Here is a 27,800-nt window from a genome sequence, read left to right on the forward strand (position 1 = left end):
CATGGGGCCCATATTCTAGACCATTTTCGGGGGCAGCCTCTGGCCGTATATACAGTCTTTTCTTTTAGCATGCACCAATCAAGGTCTTTTTCCCAGTCGGCAATTGTAGGTGCAATGTTCCTCTTGGCAATAATACAACAATGTGTGACCCATTTTATAGTGTGTGTATAAAGGTCGGTCGGTTCCCAGATATTAAGAAGGCATCTGGGCGCTTCTGGCTTGATCTCAACCTCTAGTGTTTCGCTGATGACTGCGTGCAGTTTACGCCATTATTCCTGGATTGGTTTACTTTACAATGCCATATGGTGTGCATAATTGTGCCTATTTGAGTGCATCCCTGTCTACATGACCCATCCATAAGACCACCCATGTGTATCAGTTGGGGACCTGTTACTTAGCTTGTATGCAGGATCTTTAGCTGCACTAGTCGAAGCCGTGCCTGGATAGCAACCACTTTGGGGGAGGAGACTGCCATTTGCCAACCTTCAGCGTCTAGTTCGATGCCATATCTAGTCCACTTTTCACGTAGTTATTGTAGGGGATCATCCATATTATTAATACGTTTTCGATAGGTTAGGGAGATAGCCTTTTCAGGTATGTGGCCTCTATTACGATCTTAGATGACGAGAAGATCTGGTCCAATATAGGGCCTTTTTCGTGCATGTGGAGCGATACATAGGGAGTTAAATTCAGGATGCTAAGGGATTCACATAGCTTCATGGACTCATGATCTGCTGCTTAGTCCGTGTGTATGTTGAAATCCCCAAGAACCATGTGATTATATTTGGCTGCGATAGGGGGAATGGTGGGTCCCAGGGTGTCCAGAAAACGGCCAGCCGGCCCTGGTGATCGGCAGATTCCTGCGCCGGCAATCAATTGCTAAGCCAACACAGTCAGATGGAAACAGAGACTCTCCGCCCCTCAATCTCTGCCACGGGTAGAGGTAGGCAAGAGAGCGAATTTTTATAAAAAATTGCCACACCCCCGCCCCTCCTGCTTTCCCTGTCCTTCCTGATTATCAAGTAATCGGAGGGAATAGCATTCGCAATGGTTGGATTTGTTCCCTCATTAAACCAGGTCTCAGTAATGAACATAATGTCTGGCATTGTGACAGTGAGGATATCGTAGAGTTGTAGCTTGTGTTTTCTTATGGATCTCACATTGAGAAGGGCTGCCTTCAAATTGCCCTCTGTTATCACAATCCGAGGGTGAGGAGTATATGCCACATGGCCAACTGCTCTTATAGCAATATCGTCATCATAATGGGGGTGGAAACACCAATTACAGTTTTCACAAGCGAGGCGGTTTGTGTCAACAGATAAGGCAAAGTAGGAGCAACAACTCCCCCGCGTATCCAGGGCTAATTAACTCTCTCTGCTATAACTAAATTGTAGCTTTTGGGGACCAGCTTTACCTGGTGGGCAACAGGCTGCGTCTCCGGTGCCAGTCGCTTCCGGGACGGTGATGGGCGTAGTGTCCCTTTTTACATTACAACGCATACATTTACAATGCATGCCTTTACAGTGCAGTTTTTACATCGCAACATCCTTTACAATGCATTCTTTTACATGGCATGCTATTATATCGCAGTTTCAGCAACTACCTTTACAACGCATTCCATTACATCGTATTATATCTTTACAACGCATACCATTACATTGCATTTAAGGTAAGTGTTGGATAGTATAGGGGTAGTAATTACTATTCTAACTCCAGTGAGTGCAACAATAGGGTAAGAGTTGGATAGTGTAGGGGTAAAAATTACTATTCTAACTCATGTGAGTGCAACAGTAGGGTAAGTGTTGGATAGTGTAGGGGTAAAAATTGCTACTCTAACTCCAATGAGTGCAACAGTAGGGTAAGTGTTGGATAGTGTAAGGGTACTATGCGTTGTAATAGTATGTTTTGTAATGACTTGCGATGTAATGCCTGTGTTGTAATGACAAGCATTGTAATGACGTGCTGTAGTGACATGCAATGTAATGGCTGCGTTGTAATAACATGCGATGTAAAGGATGTTGCGATGTAATGACTGCTATGTAAAGGTAGTGTGATGTAATGACTGCGTTGTAAAGGTTGTTTTCCCTTCTTAAGGCCTCCAGCTTAAAAGAACTAGACCGCACCTTGGAAAGTTTGACTACCCGGAAGCGCGGAATGTAAGTACTGAGTCCCGCCACCACGAGTTTCCAATTCAAATCCCCAACAGCCACAAATTCATCACAATACACAATTCAGTTTAAAAATGATTTGAAACAGAAAATAAAAGTTCGGTGCAATATAGTGTTAAAAATCAGAACTCAATCAAAAGTCCCGAACGGAGAAGCAACTGCATGCTCCGTCAAAGGGTCCTATGTAGTACATGACTGCCCTTCTGGCCTCTAAAGTTCTAACTTCATATCCACTGAAAGTTCACGTCTTACTAGTAGCCAAATATCTACTACGGATGGTAGTAGGCCTTTTGTACTCATGTGAAAAGCTTTTCCATCAATACCTACAACTCAAATTAAGTATGAAACATACCATTTTCACGAATTTCCCCAACCAGACAGTATAATTGATAATATTGAGTATACTTATTAATATATTTGAGGTATTAAGCACTTCAGGTAATTCTGAAACTAAATAAGTATTCAATTTTGAAGGTGGTTATGGAGTTTTGTTTCTGAAATGTATATAGATCCAGTCTTTTCTAACCTAAAGCAGTTCAGTAAATAGACAAAAGCTCACACAAATCTCCTTAAATTAGAATGACTAGAAAAATTAAGTAAACGAATATTTTTGGGTAACAGAAGAATATTCAAGTGAATGCTTGAAAGTCAGTTGAAATTGCAGTTAATAAGATAGTGTTCAATACTATGCTTGTTCAGACATGAGACACTGTGAGATCACAACTCAACAGTAATAAATTACTAGCGAACTAATGTTTATTTTTTTCATTATACGTGAACAATGATGTCTATACTGTATTGCAATAGGAGCATTATACATAGAAGTGTTTATACAGGGATTAAAGACCTCCCACGTTTTAGGTTTCAAACACCATACCTATGTCCCACAAACAAGTCGAGTTAGGCATCCCAGAAATAACTGAAAAGTATGACTGAGTAAACCACACAATATTTTCACATAACGTATTTACTTTTCTGCCGGAAGGAGCACATAATATTGATTGTTTATTCAGATTAATAACATTGTTGACTTTGAGATAATTACCCAGTTAGGTGAAGTGAACATGTCCAAAAACTAACAGAGAGGCCATATTTTAAAAACAATTCAGAGGCAATACAATCAGAATGTAAAAACTAAACCACACATTGCTTTCTAATTCTAATTACTTTTGAGTTACGATAAAATATATACAAAAGAAAATCATAAATAGCGGAGCATGTTTCAGAGTTTAAATCAGTTTAATTATGCTCACTCTTCTGTAACTGAAATAGAACAGATCACACGTCCTTCTGGTGTATAAACTCTTTAATTTTGTTCCGAGAATCACAGGATTATGAAAAGTGGCACGATCATTATGTAATTCTGCGGCTGAGATGGTTTCTGCATAATTAATTTGTTGTCCTAATACTGCTATTAGCACAACCAGCTTCCTTGACAAAATGGCAAATGCCGTAATGTACATGGGCTGACTGATGTTAAGCAGACAATTGATAAAGCAATTGGAAAAGTAGTTACTTTGTTTCTGAATCATAAACAATCAGAATTCTATAAGAGGAAAATTAACATCCTTAAAGTCATGTTACACAATGACGTAGAATGATACGTATGTTTAAATTGATACTCTTACCGTTCTTGTGGTGATACGTGACTTCCACTTTTCTTTCTTCTGACCCAAGCAGCGCTTGAGCAATCTGGGCCACGTCATCTTTTAGTCTCTGGTCAATGCAGAAAATCGCAGGTGCACAGCTTCTGCATGACATCCGGCCTGGAGAATCCAGTCATCTCACAAACACCATTGTTGCAGTAGATGATTGCACAGTTTTGCACTCGGGCATTAGCAATAATAAACTTTTTATTTTGCCCCCCCCAATTTTTTTTTTTTTGCCCTTTTTGTTTATGTCTGGTTTTTGAAAAAAAAATTTGCTATTTGTATTGCTTGGTTTTCGTTGAACAATGATACCACCTTTGGCATAAATTGTGGATCAGTTCTCATGACGATTCTGTCATTATGTATTTCGAAGTAGTGCTCTTGCAGTGTTAGAGCGTGCAATTCACTTACTCTACATAGTGATGTAATAGCAACTAAAAACGCTGTTTTTAGTGTGAGCATTTGTAACGTTGCTTTGTGGATTGGTTCGAATGGTGCCTCCATCTTTTGAGCTAATACTACATTGAGGTTCAATGCCGGTGGTGGCATTCTCTTTGGAGGTCTTTGGTGCTCTTTTTGCTCCTTCTAGGAATCTTTTGACCACATGGGATGTGAAGAAACTGTCCCCCGTTTCTCCCCTTGTGTACGCTACGATTGCTGTTAAGTGTACCCTTATAGATGTGTAGCTCAGTTTATTCTGTAGTAGATATGTTAAGTATTTTAGTACTGTTGATTCTCTTGTGGCCAGAAAAAAGAGCAACGTCCGCGGTCAAACCGCGGACGTTGCTCTTTTTTGCTGGCCACCATGCCCTCTATGCTTAAACAACTAAAGTGGAATATTACAGCTTAAATTACCATAATTGAGGATCACAGACCGGAAAGAAATGTAAATTGATGTCTTTAATCGTGAATAATTTTCCAAAACTGACTTAACTTTTGACTTTTTTGAGCCCTGAAGAAGTCTCGATTAAGAGACGAAACGCGTTGGCTAAAAGAAAATCAATTGTGTTTCTGGATTTTAATGTTTGGATCAAAAAATAAAGAATATATACCGATCATCAGTGGAGCCCGGACCTGTTCATTTTACCACTATTTCTTGGATTGACTTTATGTGAAAGGACTTGTATGTTAAAAGAGTTTTTTTTTTGATGGGTGCTGATTCCCAAATAATTGTTTCATTGTGTTTTGGGCTTTTGCTCAATAGGGAGTAAATAGGGTTGTACTCCCTGGTTTTCAAAGCACCATCACGATAATAGCTAAGCCACGTATATTAATAGGTGCAGTTCTTTTGCCTCGACCCTTTGTATCATTTCTTGACAATAAATTAAATAACAATACCAAAATTAAAATTAATTACCAATTTAATATTATCTAATAATTAATTAATTAGAAATACAAATAAATATTAGTTATTAAAATTAATTACCTATTCATAATTAATTAACTAATTAATTTTCAATAACAAAAACTAATTAATACCAATTAATACCAATTAATAATTTATTAACAGTAAATTAATTATCATTACACAAAAATTATTTTTAATATGTAATTACAATTAAATTACTTCCCACCCTATTCCCCTATAAACTCACAATCCGCTACAGAAAATAAATTAATACAATTATCAATTAATCAAGTAATACAAATTAATTACCAATTAATAAAAATGAATTACTAATTACAAAATAATTAACAATAAATTAAAAATTCAATACCAATAAATAAATAAAAATGATTTACTTAATTACAATTAAATTACTTCCCACCCTATTCCCCTATAAACCCACAGCCCACTACGGAAAATAAATTAATAAAGTTAACATAATTATCAATTAATCAATTAATAAAAATTAATCGCCAACTAAAAATTAATTAACAATAAATTCAAAATAAATACCAATAAATAAATAAAAATATTTAATTAATTACAATTAAATTACTTCCCACCCTTTTCTCCTATAAACCCACAACCGGCTACAGAACTAAAACACAAAATTAAATTTAAAATAATTAGTAATTTCTAAAAATGAATATTTAATTTAATTTAATATAATTAAATTACTTTCCACCCTATTCCCCTATAAACCCACAACCCGCTACAGAATTAAATTACGCAAAATTAAATAACAAATTTCATTACTTAAAATAAATTACAAAATAATATACACTTTTCACACATATACTAACATACAAAACACTTTAAAAAATTCGATATTATTAAAAATTCGATATATTTTAATACCTACATTATATACTTCGATATTTTGACTTTCTATATTTTGAAAATCGATATTATATTACTTACCTTCAATTCGATATCGTGTCCATTCGATATTTTGTCCATTCTATATTTTAACTTCGATATTATGGCTATTCTATATTTTGAATTCGATATTATGTCTAGTTACCCCCAAGGTCATCACCTGGAGAGGGCCTCGAGGTGTATGAGTCAACCCCTTCTTCTGGTGAATCGGCGTCGAGATCTTGCCACTGCAGGTCTTGCGTTTCCGAGGTCTCCGAACCGTGATAGGTTTGGTCCTCTTCTTCTCCGTTGGTCTCGAAGTAGTACTCTTCTTCCTCCTGTTCCTCAACCGGTTCTGGCGTTGTAGGTATCTTTAGTTCTTCAAAGTATTTTCCGGACCCAACCATTAGATGGCGGAATAATGCACAGCAAAGTGAATCCAGAAAAGATTCACGCTACAAAACTAAAATATTGTAATAAAAAAAAAAACTATTGCATTCTATGTACCATGCTTCTATGCCTCAAGGTTGCCTACACTCATGATCTCTCCGTCCTAAGCTCTACTTTGGACTCCATTCAAAACTGGATGTCAACACATCAACTGATTCTGAATCCCTCCAAAACTGAATTCCTCCTCCTCTCCTCCTCACTTTCTCCTCCCCCGGTTCAATCATGGATGGACCAGATGAATCTACTAAACCCATCATTGTCGACAGCGCAAAATCCCTCGGTGTCATCCTTCGACACAAAACTCAATCTACTCTCCCACATTAATTCAATTGCAAAGTCTGCTCGATACCAACTGTGCCTTCTTTGGGGGATTCGTCGCTTCTTCCCGGAGCATGACCTTAAAACTCTGGTCCAATCGCTGGTCCTCTCCAGACTGGACTACTGCAATTCTCTTCTTACTGGCCTCCCCAAATCCCACCTGTCCCCCCTCAAGTCTGTTCTCCATTCAGCAGCTCGTTTTATTTATGGGGCCCAAAGAGGCGACCACATCCAACCATGTTATCCACCCTCCGCTGGCTTCCCATCTAGGCAAGATCTATCTACAAGACTGCCTGCATTACCCACAAAGCCTTGCACTCCTCCTCTCCTCGCTACCTGGCGAATAAACTGAAACTCTCGGGAGGCTCTAGACCATCACGAAATGCGGAAAATCTACTGCTTGAACCTCCCACTTTCAAGCAGGAAAGATCGATTGCCCAATCCTTTTCAGGCAGCGCAGTGAGAATCTGGAACTCACTTCCGCCCCAGCTCCGGACCACCACCTCCTCCCAGGCCTTCAAAACTGACTTCAAAGTTCTCCTCCTTCAAAGACACTTCCAAACTTAGGGGTCCATTAGGATGGCGGGCGGAGCGGAAATCGGGACCGCCCGCCTAAAGGGCGGGGGTCCCGACATTACAATTATGATGCGCCCGCCACAGTGGCGGGCGCATTTCACGATTTAACATTGTGGCGGGCGGTGCTCACTGCACCGCCCGCCACAATGTTAAAAAAAAAACAGCACGCCTTTGCACAATAGAAGCGGCAGGCACCGCGCGGTGCCTGCCTCTTCTATTATGCAAAGGCAGGGGGGTACCACAGGTACCCCCCTGTGTGCCACCCCCCTTTGGCCTTCACTCTGGGGGCCCACAGGGGGCCCCCAGAGTGAACTCCGCCTGCCTCTCCGTGGCGGCATTGAAGTATGCCCATTGTAATATGGCGGGCGGTATCTTACAGACACCGCCACCATATTACTCGTTTTCCGCCCCGGCCGCGAGGCGACCGGGGCGGAAAACAGGCGGGCGGTGTTTTGCACCGCCACAGTCCCCCCCGCCTTTGTAATATGGCAGGGGGGGAATGGGCAGTGGATGTCGTGCGGATTGCCTCCGCACGACATCCTAATGGACCCCTTAATTCACGCCCTCTCTATTACGTGAAGGAAGACCTTCCATTATAGAAAATTCTTCTTTCCATGACTATGGAAGTGCCTTCCCCCAGTGTGTTCTTGTGGTTTGAGAGTCTGCCATTAATTGCAGTATTATCCTTCTACCTATGTTTGGTACTCGTTTATAACATGCACACGTCACTTTTCTCTTGTATCACACTGTTTGCTACCTCTTACATTTTGTTTGCTTTCGATTCTTGCACAAGTGCCACCATTGCCTACGTAACGTTTGTTTTTGTGTTTGAGTGTCCTCCATTTATTGCAGTATTATACCTCTAATTGTACTTTGTACGCTTTTGTAACCTGCACACATGTCATTTTTTCCTTCTGTAATGCACCGTTTGCTACCTCTTGTATTTTGTTGGCTCACGATTGTCACTTTTGCCTAATGTAATTTAACTTTTGCTTTTGTCATTTGTTCACTTGTAATGTTCTCATGTATCAGTTCTGTTCCTATTATGAAGCGCTCTGACACCTTCGGGTAAAGTCCGCGCTATATAAAAATACATAAATAAATAAATAAATAAATAAACAATGTAATGTATCATGATTAAATGTACTTTTGAGACATAAAATAGTCCCTTAAGCACTGCAAACCAAGTACCCCATAAGAAGCGGAATAGTACACCAATCAGTGAATAGCATAAGGTGAGAGAAAAATAATTTTCTATGTATACTTGTAGGCCACTCTGTATATTTGAAAGAATCTGTGACAATAGGTCTGCAATAGCTGCGTTGTCAAGCCAGACCTAATAACGGACCATTTTAGCTGTCAAACTTAGTACTCCACATACTAAAGGGGAAGAATTGGAAGGTGCAGAGAAATAGAGATTGTACATTATCATTTTCCACATGCCATACATATGCCAACTCTTCTATTGACTTGGGCCAATATATATGAGGTTCTTAGGAGTAATTGTAGCCACTTTACATCTGAATATCAAAACACTCGCTAGTGATTTTCAATAATGAAACTTTCAGAAAATGAGGATCGCGGATGGTAGCTCCAGCCATTTCTAAGAGCTCTGTAAGAAGAAGAGACTATAGTTTCATTGTTGTGATTAAGAATACACTCAGCTGCAACTAACTTCTTGAATACCAACCATGGCAGACATGAAAAATAGGAACATATTACAAGTACAAAAATGGGCACTTACCAACAATTAAACACAGAAGCTCAAGCCAGCTGATCTTAACAAAGAGAGAAACCTTAAATCTAAGCCAGCGCTGAAACTACCACAAAGCTTCTGGAACGGTAGACAATGGATAGGACAGCAGACCAAGAACTCTGGTACAGAAATGTTGTACTCAAACACAAGCCATCAACAATATGTCCGCCATCTTGCCTTGATACCAAGCTCCAAAACAAATAACATGGGAGTAATCCTGCAACTGCACTCCAAGCATTGCATGCTGTTTCTGTGCCATTACATTCAGAAAATGACACAAGTCTCCTTAGGGGTTCACCACTGTACAGATTCCACCCACTAGGTGGACTGTCCTAAACCACCAGCCAAATTAGAAGAAAAGAACAGACAAACAGCAAAGCACTTACCCCAGCAGTGCTGTCTGTCTTCCGACAAACACACGTTTTTTAGATAACGGTGAGGAGAGGAGTGCAGGTACATACACTGTAGTGGAGGGCCCTCCAGACACTTAACGTCAAAGTCACCAAAGCACTTCAACCAAGTATATCGCCCAAAAGAAGTAAAGGTCTTGACTGTGTGCTGTTGCGCAATGAAAACATTCATTTTTGCTTCAATTATTTTTCCTTGCGTTTTCTCATATTTCTTGTACTATAATTCTTCAGATGCAGTATATGTTTCTTCTGCATCTCCTAAACCAGTCCCAGCAGTGTAAGACCCACTTTATTCTCTCTTCCCTTCGGCTGCAGAATATTTTCATGAACTGATCGAGAACTGAGGATACAGAGAGATTTCTTACCTGGGAGTCCGGGCAGACCTTGCTCACCAGGGGACCCTGGACGCCCATCGTTGCCTGGACGTCCACTGGTTCCAATCTCTGGTCTTCCCAGGTCACCTCTCTCTCCCTTGACCCCTGTACGACCTGGGAATCCCTGTGTGCCAGGAGGACCTTTATAAAAAGACATATAAAAGATTCTGAAATTGATTGCGCTGATTAATTTCATTATTCACCGAATTTTGGTATTTAACCAATTCCTTTAAATTTCCATTACAAATAACAAGCATTGGCCTAGACGAAATGTCTCGCCTTCGGTACATACTGGCTTTGCCAATGGTATCTATGAGGTGAGACCTAAAACGTGTTTGTTATTTTTACGCACACCTCCTTTGATCTTTTAAGGAACACATTTTCGAATTGCAAGGTTAAAATCATGATGTGAATGACTTACAATAATGTCAACCCACTCCGGGCAGAAAGTAATGGGCTGCAAAGCGGTCAGAGGCAATAAATTTCATATGGGCAATACATCAGTTAATCGTTGGGAATTGAGAAGATAGGGACTTACATTAACTTGCATGGTCTGACTGAACAGTTACACTTAGATTTATAATAAGGTCTTTGGATATAGTGAGACGAGCATGACAGCCAGTCACAGCAAGGAAGGGAGCACTTACACCCAGCTACACACTTAAGTGCTGTTGCCACACTATCACCTAAGCAGTAATATCTAGGTTTTGTGGGTATGGCAACCAACCTCTTACAAGGGACATCTTAACTCTGAAAAGTAAACATAAAACATGTTTTCTTACAGTTAACGTTTTAACTTCGGCATGATTTACCAGTTAAAAGTTCTTCCATTATATCTTGTTTCTTGATACGCCCTTTTATTGCTATTCTAGGGTATAAAGCAGCTTTCAAACTCTAAAGCATGAAATTACATCGAGGAAAAACAGGAGCTGCAGTGCGAGACACAACGGTGTGAAGTGAGAGCAGTCCATTTTTGTTCACTTTCAACCAAACAAAAATGCAAATATTTACTTTAAAGGGCATACTAATGCACATCCTGTCCTACTCACTTCCCGTTTCAGGAGGTAAAGGCAGTGCTTGAAACTATAGAACCATAATGCTTACAAACACGAATAGAAATATTTTTTCTCTTGGAAGTCCGGTATAAGCGGCCTTCTTTAATGACCAGAAGTCACTCCACAGTATTAAACAATATTTCATACACCCCAGAACCACTAACAGTTTGAAAAAATAAAGGTCACACACATGCAGAGGTTTCTGTGAAGGCTGCTTCATGTAAGCTATTCAAGGTCAATGAAAAAGTATGTGTCACCTGAGAGAAGTTCCCCTTCTTACGGAGTATGCAGCCATAAAAAGGCCACATGTTCAAGCCGCAGGCAATGAGGTCTAGTGGCTAAGTTGCCAACTGGAACGAGGGAACAGGAGCCCTAATCTGCCATCCATTCTTGGCCAAATTGTGTGACCTTCACCGCATCACTGCATGTCTAAAATGCTTAGCTTGCTTTTGTGACAAGTCTTACACCTCCATTACACAGGTCCCATCAGCAGTTAAAAAGCTGAGATTTTCATACTTAACTTCCTTCTGTGGCACCAAGAGCAAGCACCTGCAGATGCTGAAACAAGCATCCAGAACTGGCGCCACTGAAACCACTTTCTCTTCTGTGTGCTGAGGGTGACTAGTACATGGCAAACTGCATTTTTATGAAACGAGACGCAAAATATAGGTCTTACCGGGAATGCCAGCTGGGTAGCCAGGTTGGCCAGGTGGTCCAGGCGGCCCACTAAATCCTTCATCTCCAAAAGGGCCTTTGAGCCCTGGATATCCAGGATCACCAGGGGGACCTAAAGACAGCACAGATATTAAGCACACAGGCCAGGAAGTATAACGTAGTTCACAAAATGTAATGAGTGACAGTGCTGAAACACAGCTAATACCAACGCAACATTTTTAGGTCTGCATTGGACAACACCTTTTGTATTTGCTAAAAAATTATATGCTATACGTACTTAGTTACAGGGCTTCCGGACGGCCCTTCATCCATTGGTCTGCTGCAGTGTCACTCACAATTTGCTTCCACCCACCACGGATAACAGGATGGGGCACAGGGTTAACCCACTCCAGCCACTGCTTTACGTGACTGAGTGACGGCATTCTGTTCTTGCACAATGTGTACATCAGCACAAGAAGTAATCCCCTCACTGCCAGGACTACAGGTGCAGTTGGTGCTTTCACGTTACACATAATATATACAATTTAATTTTAAACAATGCTTTACTTTGGAAAGGGGACGGCAGATCCCCCAACACTACTACTGAACCACTAGTGTGTCTTAATAAAAAACATTCACATAGAAAATAAGCACTGGAAAAATCAAAAGGCGGGCAGCCAAGGCAATGCCTATTGGCTTTGGCATTGTTTCCGATTGCCCTCAGAGTTCAGGTAGGTCACTGCGGATAGGAGTAAGGTGTCCCCCACAAAGTGTTTTTTCGCGCTTGCTGTTTTCCTGATTTGCAAGTAATGATGCTGTATAGTGGTGCCTGGCAGCAAAGGGACCACCAGGAGTTGCTTCTTTTCTCTTGACATGTCCCTGGCTGGCTGGCGAAGGCGTTTCGCGGTGGTACATGGGAGTAAAGAGCCCTCGACAAAGCATTTGATCTCACTTCTCAGGTTTTCTATCAAAGGTGTTGTATTGCAAGCACATTGCATCCTCTAGAACTAAAACCCAATCACTGTGTACCAAAACTAACCAGACCTTTAGATTTGGCTGTAAAGTCAAAAGAGACTTTATTCAGGGCTCGAGTCGGGGTACCACGCAGGTGGACAGCATCTTCCCACTTATTTTACCGGGAGCTCGATAACTGGAGCAAATTGAGCCACACATTCACTCTTAGGCCTCTCTGGGGCGAGATCGGCCTCATTCAGAACGCTGCTCACAAACTGGCTTCTCTGATGCAATCGCATCTAAGGGGTGAGTGAGGGGAGGCAATGAGTCTGATGGTGCAAGCCACCTTTCGTGAAATCACTTCCTGTCGTGACATCAGCGTCCCCCCACTTCTTTTTTTAGGACTTGTGCCCTGACTTTATTGCAGCTGAAAAATACACCCACAGGATAACTCTGGCTAAAGTGCTCAAAATAAATTAAATAAAGTGTTCTCGCTGAGGGGTGGGATTGGGAAAACATTTCTGTTCTTTAAGGGAACTGGACACCTTGTTTTTAAATTGTTTTTGTGAATATCAGATCTAATGTCCAATCCCGATGGATTATTTATTGTTCCCAATGCAAGGTAAATGATTTTAGTAGTTGTAGTGTAAATGTGACCTGTATTAATCTAGGCAATACAATTTTTAAATGAAACATTTATTTATTTATTTATTTGTGTGTTTTATAAAGCGCACAGCTGCCCCAACGGGGCGTCCCGGCGCTGATAAGTCTGGGAACAGAGGGCGTAGGAACAGGGGAAAACATTATGTGGAAAACAGGTGAGTCTTCAGAGACTTTCGGAATGCCGATTCTGTTTGGCAAGCACGTAAGGCAACCGGAAGCTTGTTCCAACACTGAGTGGCGCAGACCTCGAATGTTTTCCCTCCAGCACGAGTTCGTTTGAATCTTGGAGTTTCCAGGAAAAGTAGGGAATTAGAACGTAATGTCCTGGAATTAACATACGGCCGCAGAGTGCTTTTCAGATGGGCCGAACCAGTGCCCTTAGAAGCATGAAAAGCCAGAGTCATGGCCTTGAATACACATCTCTTAGCAATGGGTAACCAATGCAGTTTACAAAGGTGTGGAGAGATGTGATGTCCAGCAGGGATTCTCTCCACCAGCCGAGCGGCAGCATTTTGGACAGTCTGTAGTTTATGACATAGGCCTGTTGTGATACCAAGGTATAGTGCGTTGGCGTAGTCAAGATGAGATGTTATCAATGCTTGGACCACAGTCTTACGGCAGTCCACCGGCAGATAATTGATAAGCCGGTTAATAGTCTTGATCTTTGCAAAGCAGGATGCTGCTACTGTTTGAACCTGGGCATTAAATCTAAGGTGATTATCCCAACGCACTCCCAAATTTCTCACAGAGTCTTTGGGCGTGGGGGCTTGGCTCAGATCCTCTGGCCACCACAGACTGGGATCCAAGGGGGATGGTGAATTAAAAAACAGGATCTCCGTCTTTCCTGCATTGAGACGGAGGGAGTTGGAGTCCATCCAGCTGGAGATGTCCCTGAGACAGGATTTCAACGGATCAAAGGCAGAGGCGGATGGTGTATCAAAGGTAAAAAGTAGCTGAATGTCATCAGCATAGGAGGTGGATTTAATCCCAGTTTGCGCAATCAGTTTAGCCAAGGGGGTGAAATAAACATTGAACAAAAGCGGGCTCAGGGATGAGCCCTGTGGAACTCCCCATTTGAGTGGTCTAGCGGATGAGGTATAAGGAGAGGTGTATACCTGCTGTGTGCGGTCGCATAGATAAGAAGAGAGCCACTGCAGCACAGTTCCGCCTATACCCAGGTCCCCCAGCCTTCTCAGCAAGATCTTATGAGAGACGGTGTCAAATGCCGCTGAGAGATCCAGCAGCACTAGCACCGCCCTCGACCCCCGGTCCAGCGCCCATCTCACCGAGTCAGCCATTTCGATAAGGGCTGACTCCGTGCTGTGGCCCGACCGAAAGCCGTGCTGAGAGTCATGTAGGAGCCCATTGGATTCGATGTAATTCGCCAGCTGGGAGTGTACCAGTTTTTCCAGGATCTTGGCTGGGGCGGGCAGAAGAGAAATGGGCCTGTAATTACTGGGGTTGTCAGGGTCTAAATTGGGCTTCTTCAGAATGGGGACCAGGGAAGCATGCTTCCATTTGGCGGGAAAACTGCCCGTTCTCAAAGATTCATTCCAAATATGGTTCAAGTAAAGATTGAGCAGGGGTGCCAGTTTCTTATATTGTTTGGCTGGCCAGGGGTCATTTGGAGAACCAGATTTGCATTTGAGTAATTATACCATAGTGTCGGCTTCAGAAATGTCTGCAAATTCTAACAAAGTGGACGACTGTAGCATGTAAGTAGTGGATTCTTCCTCCGGCCCTTCTCTGTTAGAGATAGGGAAGGAGGTGTAGATATTCTAAATTTTTTCCTCAAAGAATTGCGAAAGTTTATCGCAGAGACTGGGAGGCAGGCTGAGTCCGAGTCAGCGCGTTAGGGTCTGTAAAGGATCTGACTATGTTAAAAATCTCCCTGTCGCCATTGCTAGCGCGTTTAATTCTGGAGGCCAAATAGTCCCTTTTGTGCTCCTCAATCCTTCTACGGTATTCTTTGAGGGCTGTCTTATAGATGGTTTTACTGTCCAGGGAGTAATTTTGCCTCCAGAAGCGTTGGAGAGATTTACACAAGGCCTTTTTCTGACGAAGCTCGTCGGAATACCACGGTGCTGATGGTGCAGCCCTATAGGTCTTGATAGGTTTAAGAGGGGCCAAAGCCTCTAGGGCCTGACCGATCCAGGCGTCCAAATGGTCAATACCCCTGTCGGGGTCAGACGACGGGATGGGTTGGGAGTTTTTTAGGTATTCCTGGAGCGTTTCTGGGGTAATGCGGCTCCAGTTTCTACCTGATAATTTAGGAGTGATAATAGGCCTGATAGGACGAAGAATACCAATCTCAAAAGGGATGAGGAAATGATCTGACCAAATAACCGGGATGGGGGAAGCTGCCAGAATATTTGGTAGGTTGGAACAGATCAAATCTAGTGTATGTCCCGCTTTGTGCGTGGGTAGAGCTATTATTTGGGCTAGATTGTAGGCCGCCAGCGTAGAGACAAAGTTTTTGCTGTGCGAACAAGATTCCCATTTACATGGAGATTGAAGTCCCCTAAAGCAGTGAAATTGGCATAGCGTGTGCTGAGCTGAATAATATAATCCGCCAGAGCCGGCAGGTGTGAAGTGTTGGAATGGGGGGGGCGGTAGATTAATATTCCCGAGCAGGAGGTAGACGGGGAGATTTGAACACTAAAAGGCAGACCTTCTATGCAGTCAATTTGATCATATTGAGGGAGGGTAGCCGTCCATTTGGATTTGTGAATTAAGGCAACGCCACCCCCCTGTTTACCATTGGGTCTGTTGGCACAAATGATACTATAACCCTCCGGAAGGGCAAGGGTGATGATGGGATTCATCATTTGGGAATGGTCCTCTGCTACAGTAAGTGATGGTTTTCAATGTCTGTGGGCAGTGTGTGAAAACATGATTTTTCCAGGTCTTTCGTAATCTGTACATTACATGTCTGCAAATCTCTTGTCCATCAATCGATAATTAATAAATCAACTGTAGAGATATCTAGTAGGGTAAATTGCAACTTTATCTAAGTACTTCTGTATATTCTTTAATTAATATTTTTTGCCAGGAGTCTTCTATCCCGATGGCTTTTTTGAACCACGTGGTGGCTGTAGGTTTTTCTGTGTCTTCCAATGTAGCCAGGTCTAGTTAATCTCTTGGTCTTTTATTTCCTGTTCTAGAGGGATATTAAATTACTGCCTCGTCTCACTCAAAAATGTAATGTTCTGCAGATCTGGTGCAGTTTCAGCCTTGAGACATCTATTAGGACTTCCTCACCGACTGACCAAGATAGCTTTCAACCTCTTCCGTCTTTAAAGATTGTTGGTTATTAAATTGGTTACAGGATTAGAGCCTGATCGATTTCAGAAGTTAGATTGAGGGTCTTGACATTAGTCTTATTGGCGTCTCTTTCTTTAGGCACAGAAGGCATTTATTCATTTGTAAATTTGTAAATCATTTGTAAAGTTTTTGTTTATCTGTTTATGCTTCAATGTCAATAGTGATGAATGTCTTGGAGTCGGCTTTTATAAGCTCAGAAGACCTATGTTTTTTAAGGCACTGTTTACTTACGGTGTTTTGACACTGATAAAATGTCTTTCATGGCAGAATCTGGAAAAGTCAGCACATTTTTTTCTCTGTGCTTTCTAGCCAGCCTGAGTAGTCGTCTTTAGAGGACGAACCTATGTCTTGCCTGGTTAGTTTCAAAGCCTACACTACAAATGAACAGTTTTTGGGACCATTGCATAATATGTCCAATATTGTATTTCTATGATTTGTTTAGTGTTGTAGGAGTAAATTATGATCAATCTTACAACCCTCCAACTTATAATTGCAATGGAAGCATGTATTACAACTCTAGGTTCATCTTTTGCCGCACATTTTCTCTGCTGCTTTGGAAAACAATTGGACCTACAGGGGTGTGGAATTTAATAAAATATCTACATGCCCATGGGGCAGGTTGCTTCATAAATCTACTTGTCCTATAACAAAATCCATGTGTCCCTTTTCTGCCATGTAATGCAGCGACAAATTATGGCAGCAAACTCATTCTATAAGAGCTCTGATTATGCCAGGGCTCCTTCGGTAGTAGGGATTGAATACTAGCAATTCCCTTATGTTGCCACGTTTCCGCAGATCTACATACTGGGGCTGAAGGTAATGGCAAGAAAGAGTTCCAGGGTGGGAATGCTCTTTTGAGTCTGTGCAAACCTACTAACTTGCATGTTTTTAAGGGTTTTCACCAACTCTTGTCTTATCTTTTCCTGTACTGAGAAAGGTTGTATATTTACTCCTGACAATGTCAGACATAAAACTTCTTCCAGCGTTGGGAAAAAAGTGGTTGGAGGGAAAGTAAACTTGCAAACACTCAGATTTTTGCATGAGAAAATCTACACTTGCATATTTGCTCATGCTAAAATGCCGTTCACAAATATTTTCTAGGAGTACTATTTCTTGGCCGACTTCTTTATAAAGTCTTGTAAATTCACGAAAGTCATATATCTGCACTTAATCCAAGGACATTGGTGCACTTTATTTAATAACTGGGCCCTTAATTAGGTCTAGCGTTAATCATGATCGTTTGTGTTTATTACAGTTTTGTATGAAACCAGCCAACACGTGTTTCCTCGCATATGGAAAATAATTCCGCCATGTCCTCAGGGCTGTGCGATGAAGAAAAAAGTCTTGGTTATCGCTCCGCCGGTGATATTTCCGACCCGGCTGCCCTAATAACAGGATCACCATTATCATGGTACATCTTTCACCGAACAGTCCATTATTATAGGTCTTACGATGAAGAAAAACTCTTGGTTATCGCTCCGCCAGTGATATTTTCGACCCGGCTGCCCTAATAACAGGATCACCATTATCATGGTGCATCTTTCACTGAACAGTCCATTATTATAGGACTTTACCCTGAACAGCCAGGTCGGAAATATCACCGGCGGAGCGATAATCAAGAGTTTTTTCTTCATCGCACAACCCTGAGGAAGTCTCTGAATTATTTTCCAAATGCGACGAAACAAATGTTGGCTGGTTTCTCGTATTTTTCCCAAATGGAAAATGGAATAAGGACAAAGATATATATTCTCCATTCACCAGGACAACTGACCTTTGTTCAATGATCGAACTGTGTTGATACAATTACACTATATAATTATTTTGATGTGTGCCCAGGACTTTGTTTCATTTGTAACAGTGTAAGTTTTTCCTACACGATTCCAAGAGGTTAAAGGGCTTATCCTCTTACCTGGTTGCACCATTCATCGCAGAGCTTATTTAGATTTGCGTTTATAGAGCTGAGCGCCATACTTCCTAGTTACTAAAAACCCTGCATTCAGATAACCCACACTAATAAGGTTTTATGAAAACCATCCAAGACAAGTCACGCATTGACAAAACCAAAAGGCTGACCAACAATTTCAGACCTACTGGCTTTACCAATGGTTGTTTATTTTTATGTTTCCCATAATCTTATTAGAACTGGTTACACCGATTTTCTATTAGGAATATTTTTTGGAAATACTAGCATACATCAACACATTTTAATAAATGATGCTGCAAAGAAATGGTACCTACATTTTTTCAGTAGTTTAGCTAAATGTTTTTTGTCATTTTGTGTGTGAACATTTTATTTTGAAAGCAAAGAATCATCAATCTTGCTTTCAAGCTTCTGCAAATATTTGCATCCAACCAGAGAACATTCTGGAAGCCTTATACATAGCCTCATATTGCTAAACATTGCATACATGTGTACACATTTTTATACACTAATCACTGTCAGTAGTGCAGCCTGAGATTACAACAATTACTTAGCCCGTTCACCCAAATAATAAAGCCTTTGCATTAATGAACCATAAATACTAGTTTGAACAGCATTAAAACATGGACACAAATATTACCTTAACTACAGGCAATGCCTTTTCCTTAATGCAGTACTAAAAACTGGCAGCCAAAGTAGTGTACAGTATTGTGGGGTGTTGGGCCTACTTGTCACAAGGACAAAATACACATGAAAACTTGTTGCCCTTGAACCTAAACAATATGTTCTGGGCATTCGGTTAAAGGAATTCCACATCCCTGGACCTTAAATATTAATTCTCCATCCTAGAACGTGTATGGCTGGAATGCCCAAGAAAAATCTTGCTATTTAAATGTAATCCAAAGCCATATCCTATATGTTCTTACTGCCATGAGGTCTGATCACGTTCTCCTTGCATATATCTGGTTATCGTGAACTCATTCTGAATTCAGAACTTCTACGTATCACATTGTAATGCTTCTGAAGCCATAGGCAGAAAAAAATTCTAAAGATGGGGGCTATATATTCTTTTCAAAATAATTGACTATGCTTCAAAGAGTAATACACTGGGGCTGGCGCAGAGTTTAGCCACACGTTTGGTGTCTGATACTTATGTCATTCTGACACAGCCACAATGATTGGGGCATTACTTTTTCCTAGTCCCAGTAGTTTTTTTAGAGCTGATTTCTATAAATGAATATTTCCGGCTATCCCTGCCCAGATTTAACTCTTTTATGGAGTTGCTCTCTTGGCATTGTACTGGTTCTGCTTAGCTTTACTACACACTGATCGAAAAACGTAGTGGCGAACTCGGCTGCTGTCTTTCTAGACTTTTCAGACAGTACCCCAACATATCATTAATGAATGTGCCTAGATCAATGTGGAAATGAATGTCCTTCGCCCGCCAGCATTTCTGGGGCCATTGGTTGAGATGTGACTGACTCTGCACAAGCAACATTTCAGAAGGACTCGTCTTTTTGGAAATCACAAGATGTTTAGTACAAAATGTAATACATAGTGTACTTGACTGGCGTGTAATCGAATACAATTATTGCAGAACTAAAAATATGTAGTAAGTAAAGTGACATGTGCTAAACACTTCTGTCATGGCGCCGCTATATGGTTTCAACTGGGCGTCCTTGTGTACTGATGTGTGAAAGCCATCAATTGGACCAGGAGATCTAATGTTTGAAAGAGTCTATTATTTTGTTGGTGTGTGTTTGTACGTGGTTGGTTGACAGCGCTTTTACGATGTTAACTTTCAAAATTGGTTGTGCAGGTTAGTGTGAAGGTAAAATTAGTTTGATCTGTGGTGTTCTGTGTATTTGACTATGTGCACCAAATGATGTTCTGCCTTTTCCTAGATTTGGCAGAGATCGGTTTTCCCATGCTCCGCAACAGCATAGTGCTTCTTGTATAGGCCAAGTCATCTAAAGTACTGCTGTTCTTGTGGTGGTGTGCTATGAACTAGCTGGAGTAAGGCAGGCATCAATGGCAAGAATACGCGTGTATAAATAAAGTCAGAGCCAAAACCTGAGCCAATAAGTGTTGGGAGACCACAACAACAGAGAGTCGCAATCTGAACAGCAGATACAGAGAATGTATTTATTAATTGAAATAGGCTTTGTAGAATTGCTAACAACATTAGCATTAATGTTGCATCAGTTCTGACATCAAAGATAGAAATTATAATGTTTGATAAATTCAGCAAAAGACCAATAACATTCTTTCTAATTTACAAACCACTGTCAGTCAACCAAGTATAGTAGAGAAATATCCAGTGGAGTAAAACGAATAGTTTTCTTACCTGTCGGTGTAGTTTTGCAGCTTGAAGATCTTTCTGGATTCACTATGCTGTGCATTATTCCGCGGTCTTGTGGTTGGGTCCGGATTCGTAGTCTTTTCTTTGTGTTTTTTTTTGTTTTTTCGTAGCCCAGGTGGGCGTCGGCATCACACCCCCTTGGGTGTATTTCCGGTGACGTCGGCATGCTTCCTGCGGAAGCTCCCACTCTTGGGCGCCATCTTCGGGTTCTTTTTTTCCGTGTTTCTTTCGTTTCCGAAGTAATGGCAATGTTCTATTTAGTTGATATTTTACCGCTTTGTACTTTTAAAAGTCCTTTCTTTTTTTGTTAACCACCTCTTCTCTCTCCAGCCTCATCTTTCTGGCGGAGGTGGGTGGGTTCGCTAGTGAATCCAGAAAGATCTTCAAGCTGCAAAACTACACCGACCGGTAAGAAAACTATTCGTTTTGCAGCGTGAATCTTTCTGGATTCACTATGCTGTGCATAGATTTTGTAGCGGTTTCTCGTCTCTGTGGCGGCTGGGTGGAAGATGAGCGTTGGGTGTTGAATATGTGCTGTAGCACCTTCTGTCCAACTTGAGCTTCCTTGTTCATTTGTATATCCACACAGTAGTGCTTCGTGAACGTGTGCACCGAAGCCCATGTTGCCGCCAGGCATATGTCCTCTATGGGTGTGTTAGCCAGGAAGGCTATTGTAGCGCCCTTCTTCCTAGTGGAGTGGGCTCGTGTCCCCTCTGCCAGCTCTTGTCCTGCACGCTTGTGGCAGAGTTGAATTGTCTGTGCGATCCATCGTGCAATGGTCTTTTTGGTTACTGCTTTCCCCACGAAGCTGTTTGCGAATGACACAAAGAACTGTTTTGTTTTCCTGTGTCCCTTCGTCCTTTCAATGTAGTGCATGACTGCCCTTCTGGCGTCCAGGGTGTGCAGAGCTCGCTCTGCGCTAGTTGTTGGTTTTTGGAAAAAACTCGGTATCTGTATAGACTGGTTCATGTGAAATTTGGATACCACCTTCGGCATGAAGTGTGGGTCAGTCCTCATTACAACTCTATCATTGTGTATTTGTATGTAGGGTTCTTGTAGCGTCAGCGCTTGAGGCTCGCTTACTCTGCGTAAGGACGTTATTGCAACCAGGAAGGCTGTTTTCATAGTTAGCATCTTTAGGGAGGCCTTGTGAAGTGGTTCAAAGGGCTCTTTCATGAGTTCCGTTAGGACTGTGTTCAAGTTCCATGCAGGTGGCGGCACCCGCTTGGGTGGTGCGAAACTTTTCGCTCCTTCTAGGAATCTCTTCACCACCTGTGATGTGAAGAAACTCCTGTACGTTTCTCCCCTTGTGTAGGCGACTATCGCTGCCAAGTGAACTCTTAAAGAGGATGAGCTAAGGTTCTTCTCCAGCAAGTGCGTCAGGTACCTTAGCACTGTGGAGTCCCTCTTCATTTTATTGTGAAGTCTTTCTTGTCTGCACCATATTGTGAATCTTTTCCATTTCGCAACGTAGCACTTCCGAGTGCTGGGCCTTCGTGCCTCCCGAAGGACCCTCAGGGTGCTTTCTGGCAGTCTCAAATGTGCGAACTCTATGTCCTCAGGAGCCACGCTACTAGGCTCATGCTCTCTGGCTCTGGATGTAGTACCTCTCCGTTCTGCATGGAGAGTAGGTCTTTCCCCCTGCTGAATCTGTTGGGTGCACACTGTGTCATCTCCATGATCTGCGAGTACCATGTCTGCCTCGCCCACTGTGGTGCGACCAGTATCAGTGTCATGTTGCTCGCTCTGCACTTGCTCAGCACTCTGTGCATCAGTGGTATCGGGGGAAAGGCGTAAGCAAATGTCCTTGACCAATCTATCCATAGGGCATTCCCCAGGGACCCCTCCTCGGGCTGCCAGGATGCGAAGTTTTGGCATTTTGGATTCTGGCGTGTGGCAAACAGGTCCAACGATGGTGTCCCCATCTGTCGAACAGGCACCTTGTCTCCTGAGCATTAAGCTCCCACTCGTGGGATGCCGATGTCTGCCTGCTGAGCCAATCGGCTTGTATGTTGTCCTTCCCTGGTAGGTGTATGGCTAGTAGGTCTATCTTGAGAGGGATGGCTCATCTCCATATCTCCTGCGCTAGCGTTGAAAGCGGGGCTGACTGTGTGCCCCCCTGCTTGTTGATGTAGAACATCGCAGTGGTGTTGTCTGTATCAACACCTTGTGTTCGTACAGTCTTGTTTGAAAGGCTTTCAGTGCAAGGAAGATTGTCTTCAATTCTAGGTAATTGATGTGCTTTGCCGCATCTGTTGGCGTCCACAGTCCCCTCACCTTGAGCTCCTCCATGTGAGCGCCCCATCCCTTCAGGGATGCGTCTGTGGTGATGGTCACTGTTGGCGTTGGGGGCGTTAGAGGCTTTCCCCTTGTTATGTTCTCCATGGTCCACCATGCCATCTCCTTCTGCACTGCTTGCGTTACAACCACTAGATCCTCCCAACCGCCTGTAGCTTGTGACCATTGCTCCTGTAGCCATTCTTGAATGGGTCTCATGTGGAGTCGTACATTTGGTACCAGGTGGATGCATGATGCCATCATGCCCATGATCTTGCTCGCAGTCCTCACTGTCCGAGCTTGTCCCTTCCGGTAGAGGCGAGTTTCCTTCACCAGCGCCCTCGCCCTCTTCTCGCTGGGGAACACCTTGCCCCGTAAGGTGTTGATCTGTGCTCCCAGGAAGATCTTGACTTGTTCCGGCTCCATTGATGATTTCTTCTAATGGATAGAGAACCCCAGGCTTATGAGCGTGCTCGTCACTGTATGTGCGTGCTGCTTGCATTTCTGGTATGAGTTTGCTTTCACCAGCCAGTCGTCCAGGTAAGGGTATACGTGTATTCCTTGCCTTCGTAGGTGCGCTGCGACTGCTGCGAGGCACTTTGTGAAAACTCTTGGTGCTGATTTTAGTCCGAAGGCCAGTGTCGTGAACTGGTAGTGGCTTTCTCCAATGGTAATCCTGAGCATGTGTTTGTGCTTTCTGTTCATTGGGATGTGCAGGTAGGCGTCTTTGAGGTCTATTGTGACCATGAAGTCCCCGATTTGCAATTGTGGGAGCATCTCTTGCAGGGAGGTCATTTTGAATTTTTGCGTTCTTATGAATTTATTCAGGAACCGTAAGTCCAGAATGGGTCTCATTGTCTCGTCTACCTTTGGTACCAGGAAGTACGTTGAGTATATTCCTGTGTTTCTTTCCTTGAAGGGTACCCGTTCTATGGCCTGCTTCCGCAGGAGTTCCTTTGCCTCCTCCTGAAGACACTGCAGCTGCTTGCTTGCTAGTGTCTTTCTTTTTGGTTTTCTGCTTGTTGGCCTCCCCTCCAACTCTATGCAGTATCCGAATTGGATAATGTTGAGGATCCATTTGTCTGATGTGATTTCTCTCCATTTCTGGAGATAAAATCTTAATCTTCCTCCCACTGGTGTTATGTGGTCGTAGGTGTCTATTTTGTCCTGACCCCTCTGTACGTGCTACCCCTTGGGATCTTTTCTGTGGGCGGGCACACGTAGTTTTTTGAAGTCACTTAGAGGCGGGCTGCTGCCCCCCTCTTCTATTTTGTCCCCGTCCATTTCTCCCTCGAAAGGACTGGCCTCTTTGTTGGTACTGCCAGGACTGCTTCTGCTGACCATGCTGAGCCTGCGAGTCTGCCTGGTGCGTTAGCTGGAAAGCCTGGTGTGATGTACCTGGCTGGTTTCCGCCTCTCCCGCCGGGCCTCCGTGACGGGGTGCCCCTCTTGTTCCCTCTGAACTGCAATGCTCCCATGGATCTTGCTGTTTCGTTATCTTTTTTCAGTTGACGGAGCGTTTCATCAACTGTTGTTCCAAAAAGCGTGTTGCCGTTGAACGGTGTGTTCAGGATGCTGTGTTGCACCTCCGGTTTGAAACCTGAGATCCTGAGCCAGGCGTGCCTCCTTTCCGTGACACCCATCATCATGAGCCTGCTGGCGGTGTCTGCCCCATCCAGGGCCGTCTTAAGAAAGAATTTGCCGCGTTTTTCCCTCTTCAACCAGCTTTTCGGCCTTCTGCCTGGCATCCTGGGGCAAGTCCTTCACCAACTGCCCCAGCCCTTCCATGATCTGGTACATGTGCCTGTTTATCAGGGCGTTGGAATTAGCCATGCGCCAGTGGGTTGCGGCATTCCGTTCGATCCTTCTGCCCACCAGATCCATCCTTTTGCTCTCCTTATCCGGTGGCGGACCCGAGGTAGTGGGTACGTTAGCCCTCCTCCTTGCTGTGGCCGTGATAATGGAGTCTGCGGAGACCGTGCCCTGAATGTAGGCCGGGTCCTTTTGTGGAATGTTTGTACTTCTTCTCAGTTCTGGGAGTTACTGCCTTGCATGTTGCGGGTTCCCTGAATGCTTCCTTCCCCTGAGCCAAGACGCTTTCGAGCATTGGAAGGAACTGGCTCCTCGTTTGTGTTGGGAGCAATGTCTCTAGAAGGAAGTCTGCTTTCTGCTTCTCTTCGTAGAGCTTGAGCTTGAAAGCTGCTGCAGCAGATTGTATCACCGAGTTGTAGGCCCCGATGTCGTCCGGCGGCGAGGGCCTCGAGGGGTAAGTGTCGACCACCTCCTCCGGGCTGTCGGTGTCGACATCTATGTAATCTACCTCCTGTAGGTCAGAGGGTGCCGACTCTGTGTCCGTCCTGCTTTCCTCTTCCTCCCCATAGTTGTAACTATCGTAGGGATTCTCGTACTCCTCCTGGTCGTCGACCACCTCGACGTCCTGGTCTTGTTCCTCGGCGACTTCGGCGATGTCTTCTTCCTCCTCGACCGCCTCCACCACTGGTGGCTTGGTCTTGTGAGGGATCGTGAAGGCTTTCATCTTTGCATCGAAATCTTTCTTCCGCTGCATGATGTTCTCCATTTCGGCCTCGAGGCGCCTTCTCTTCTTCTCCATCTCGGCCGCGTGTTCCGCGTCGGATGGGTCGGCCGTTCTTTTCGACGGATGGCTCGGCGCCGTGCCTTTCGGTGTCGAAGTTTTCGACGTCGAACCGGATTTTGGGTCTCTGGTCGTCGTCGTCAGTTTTGGGTCTTTCTCCCTCGGCGTCGATCGATCCTTTTCGGGGACGATTTTCGACGTTTTCTGCTGATCAGCAGCTCTCGGCGCCGGGGACTCCTTCTCGGAGGATCCGCTGGGCCTGGGAGTAGTCGCGGACCCCGCCTTTTTTGGCGTCGGCGCTTTCGGGGTCTTGCCCTCGATTTTTCTAGACTCAGAGTCTCTCGGGTTCTTGGGGGCCGAAGAGTCTCCTACCTTGTCAGAAGTCTTCGTGTAATCGGTCTCTACGACCGTGTAGCTGTCGTCTTCGGCGGCAGCGTTGTCTTCTTCCTCGGAGGACATCCCCAGCTCGTAGAGGGACGGAGTCGGGGCCTTCCCCTGCAGGGTGGCGTGCGCTACCCTCTGACTCGCTCTCACACGAAGGGTCTTCGGGGCGAAGGCGGAACAGGCGTTGCAGTCTCCGCTTTCGTGGTTCACCGGTAGGCAAAGGTTGCATACCGGGTGCTGGTCCTTCTGCGCGTACTTGTGGTGGCAGTTACGGCAGAACTTGAACGGCGTGTTGTCCATCATCGAGCGTCCAGGGTCTCCCTGGTCGCGTGTTCGTCGCCGGTCGTCGAGGATCTCGATGAAAAACGCTTTCTCCTTGCTGACTGTTCGTCGATGAAGTCCCCTGGAGCCTTCAGATGACTTCTCCTCATCTTTTCTGTATTTTCTTTCTTCTTTCTCCAAAAATGTCTGGAGCCCAAACGGGAACGATCCAGACCCGACCGCGGAAAAAAAGAATCTGAAGATGGCGCCCAAGAGTGGGAGCTTCCGCAGGAAGCATGCCGACGTCACCGGAAATACACCCAAGGGGGTGTGACGCCGACGCCCACCTGGGCTACGAAAAAAAAAAAAAAAACAAAGAAAAGACTATGAATCCGGACCCAACCACAAGACCGCGGAATAATGCACAGCATAGTGAATCCAGAAAGATTCACGCTGCAAAACTTCAAGATACACAAAAAGGTATGCAGACTTTGGCCTGGTGATATTATGCCAATGGACATTTCCCTCCTGCACTACAGCTGCAGTTGTAGGTGGCAAAATACTTTTGGACAGAACGGGGAGGGCAGCGGGGGCCCAAAAAAACAAGAAAAAACTTCAGCCGGGCAAACACCGGTGTCCAGAGCGTGTTGTTGTGTACTCTCTGGCAAAATGTCCACAAATCACGTTCAGGCAAATACAAAAACAATAAATAATTTAAAATGCACCTGTGATAAATCCATTGTCTTCCTCGTAGAAGGTAGGTGGACCTGATGGGCCAGGATCTCCTCGTTCACCCTGAAACGTGAACACAGAATGTGAACATGTTCAACGAAGTGCACAACATGAACACGTAGTGATGCTGTAACTACAGAGATGCAATAGGACATGAGTAATATGGATTGTATCACAGTATATGGTGATCAGAAATACGAATCCAAAAGCTCTTGATAATTTCATTATACTATATGGAAGACTGCAAGAAAAAATAAATAAATAAATATATATATATATATATATATATATATATATATATATATATATATATATATATATATATATATATATATATATATATATATATATATATATATATAACAAGCACTGACAAAACCAACAAGGCTGACTTCAAGATGGACACGTGTGGGTGGGCGAGCAATGGATGAGTAGGGAGGTGGAGGTGGGAAGCAACAGGAAGAGCGCAGATGGGCAGTAATCGAGGAAAGCCATGTTCTCCTGCAGACTGCTGAAAGGCAAGGCAAAATCAAGAATGGGAAAGAAAGCCACTGAATCTGGAGCACCGAATCCACGCGAGAAAGCCATCCAATCATGGTCAAGGCGTTGATCCAAAGCCCACTCTAAGAATTGTATTGTATAAAACAGGTCTTCCACAAAACAAAACTAAAGCTG

General features: G+C 43.5%; 1 protein-coding gene across 2 annotated transcripts in view; it reads right to left on the reverse strand.

Annotated features, from left to right (window-relative positions):
• The window catches only part of COL4A6 (collagen type IV alpha 6 chain), a 907,271-nt gene that overhangs the window by 313,881 nt on the left and 565,590 nt on the right, over window positions 1-27,800 (reverse strand). For both annotated transcript variants that reach the window (XM_078688783.1, XM_078688784.1), the window contains 3 exons: window positions 27,119-27,188; window positions 11,678-11,788; window positions 9,938-10,087 (listed from right to left, as the gene is read on the reverse strand). In XM_078688783.1, the coding sequence (XP_078544909.1) occupies window positions 9,938-10,087; window positions 11,678-11,788; window positions 27,119-27,188 (331 nt within the window). The remainder of the gene's footprint in view (window positions 1-9,937; window positions 10,088-11,677; window positions 11,789-27,118; window positions 27,189-27,800) is intronic.

This window comes from Lissotriton helveticus, chromosome 4_1, assembly GCF_964261635.1.
Source record: "Lissotriton helveticus chromosome 4_1, aLisHel1.1, whole genome shotgun sequence".
NCBI lineage: Eukaryota > Metazoa > Chordata > Amphibia > Caudata > Salamandridae > Lissotriton > Lissotriton helveticus.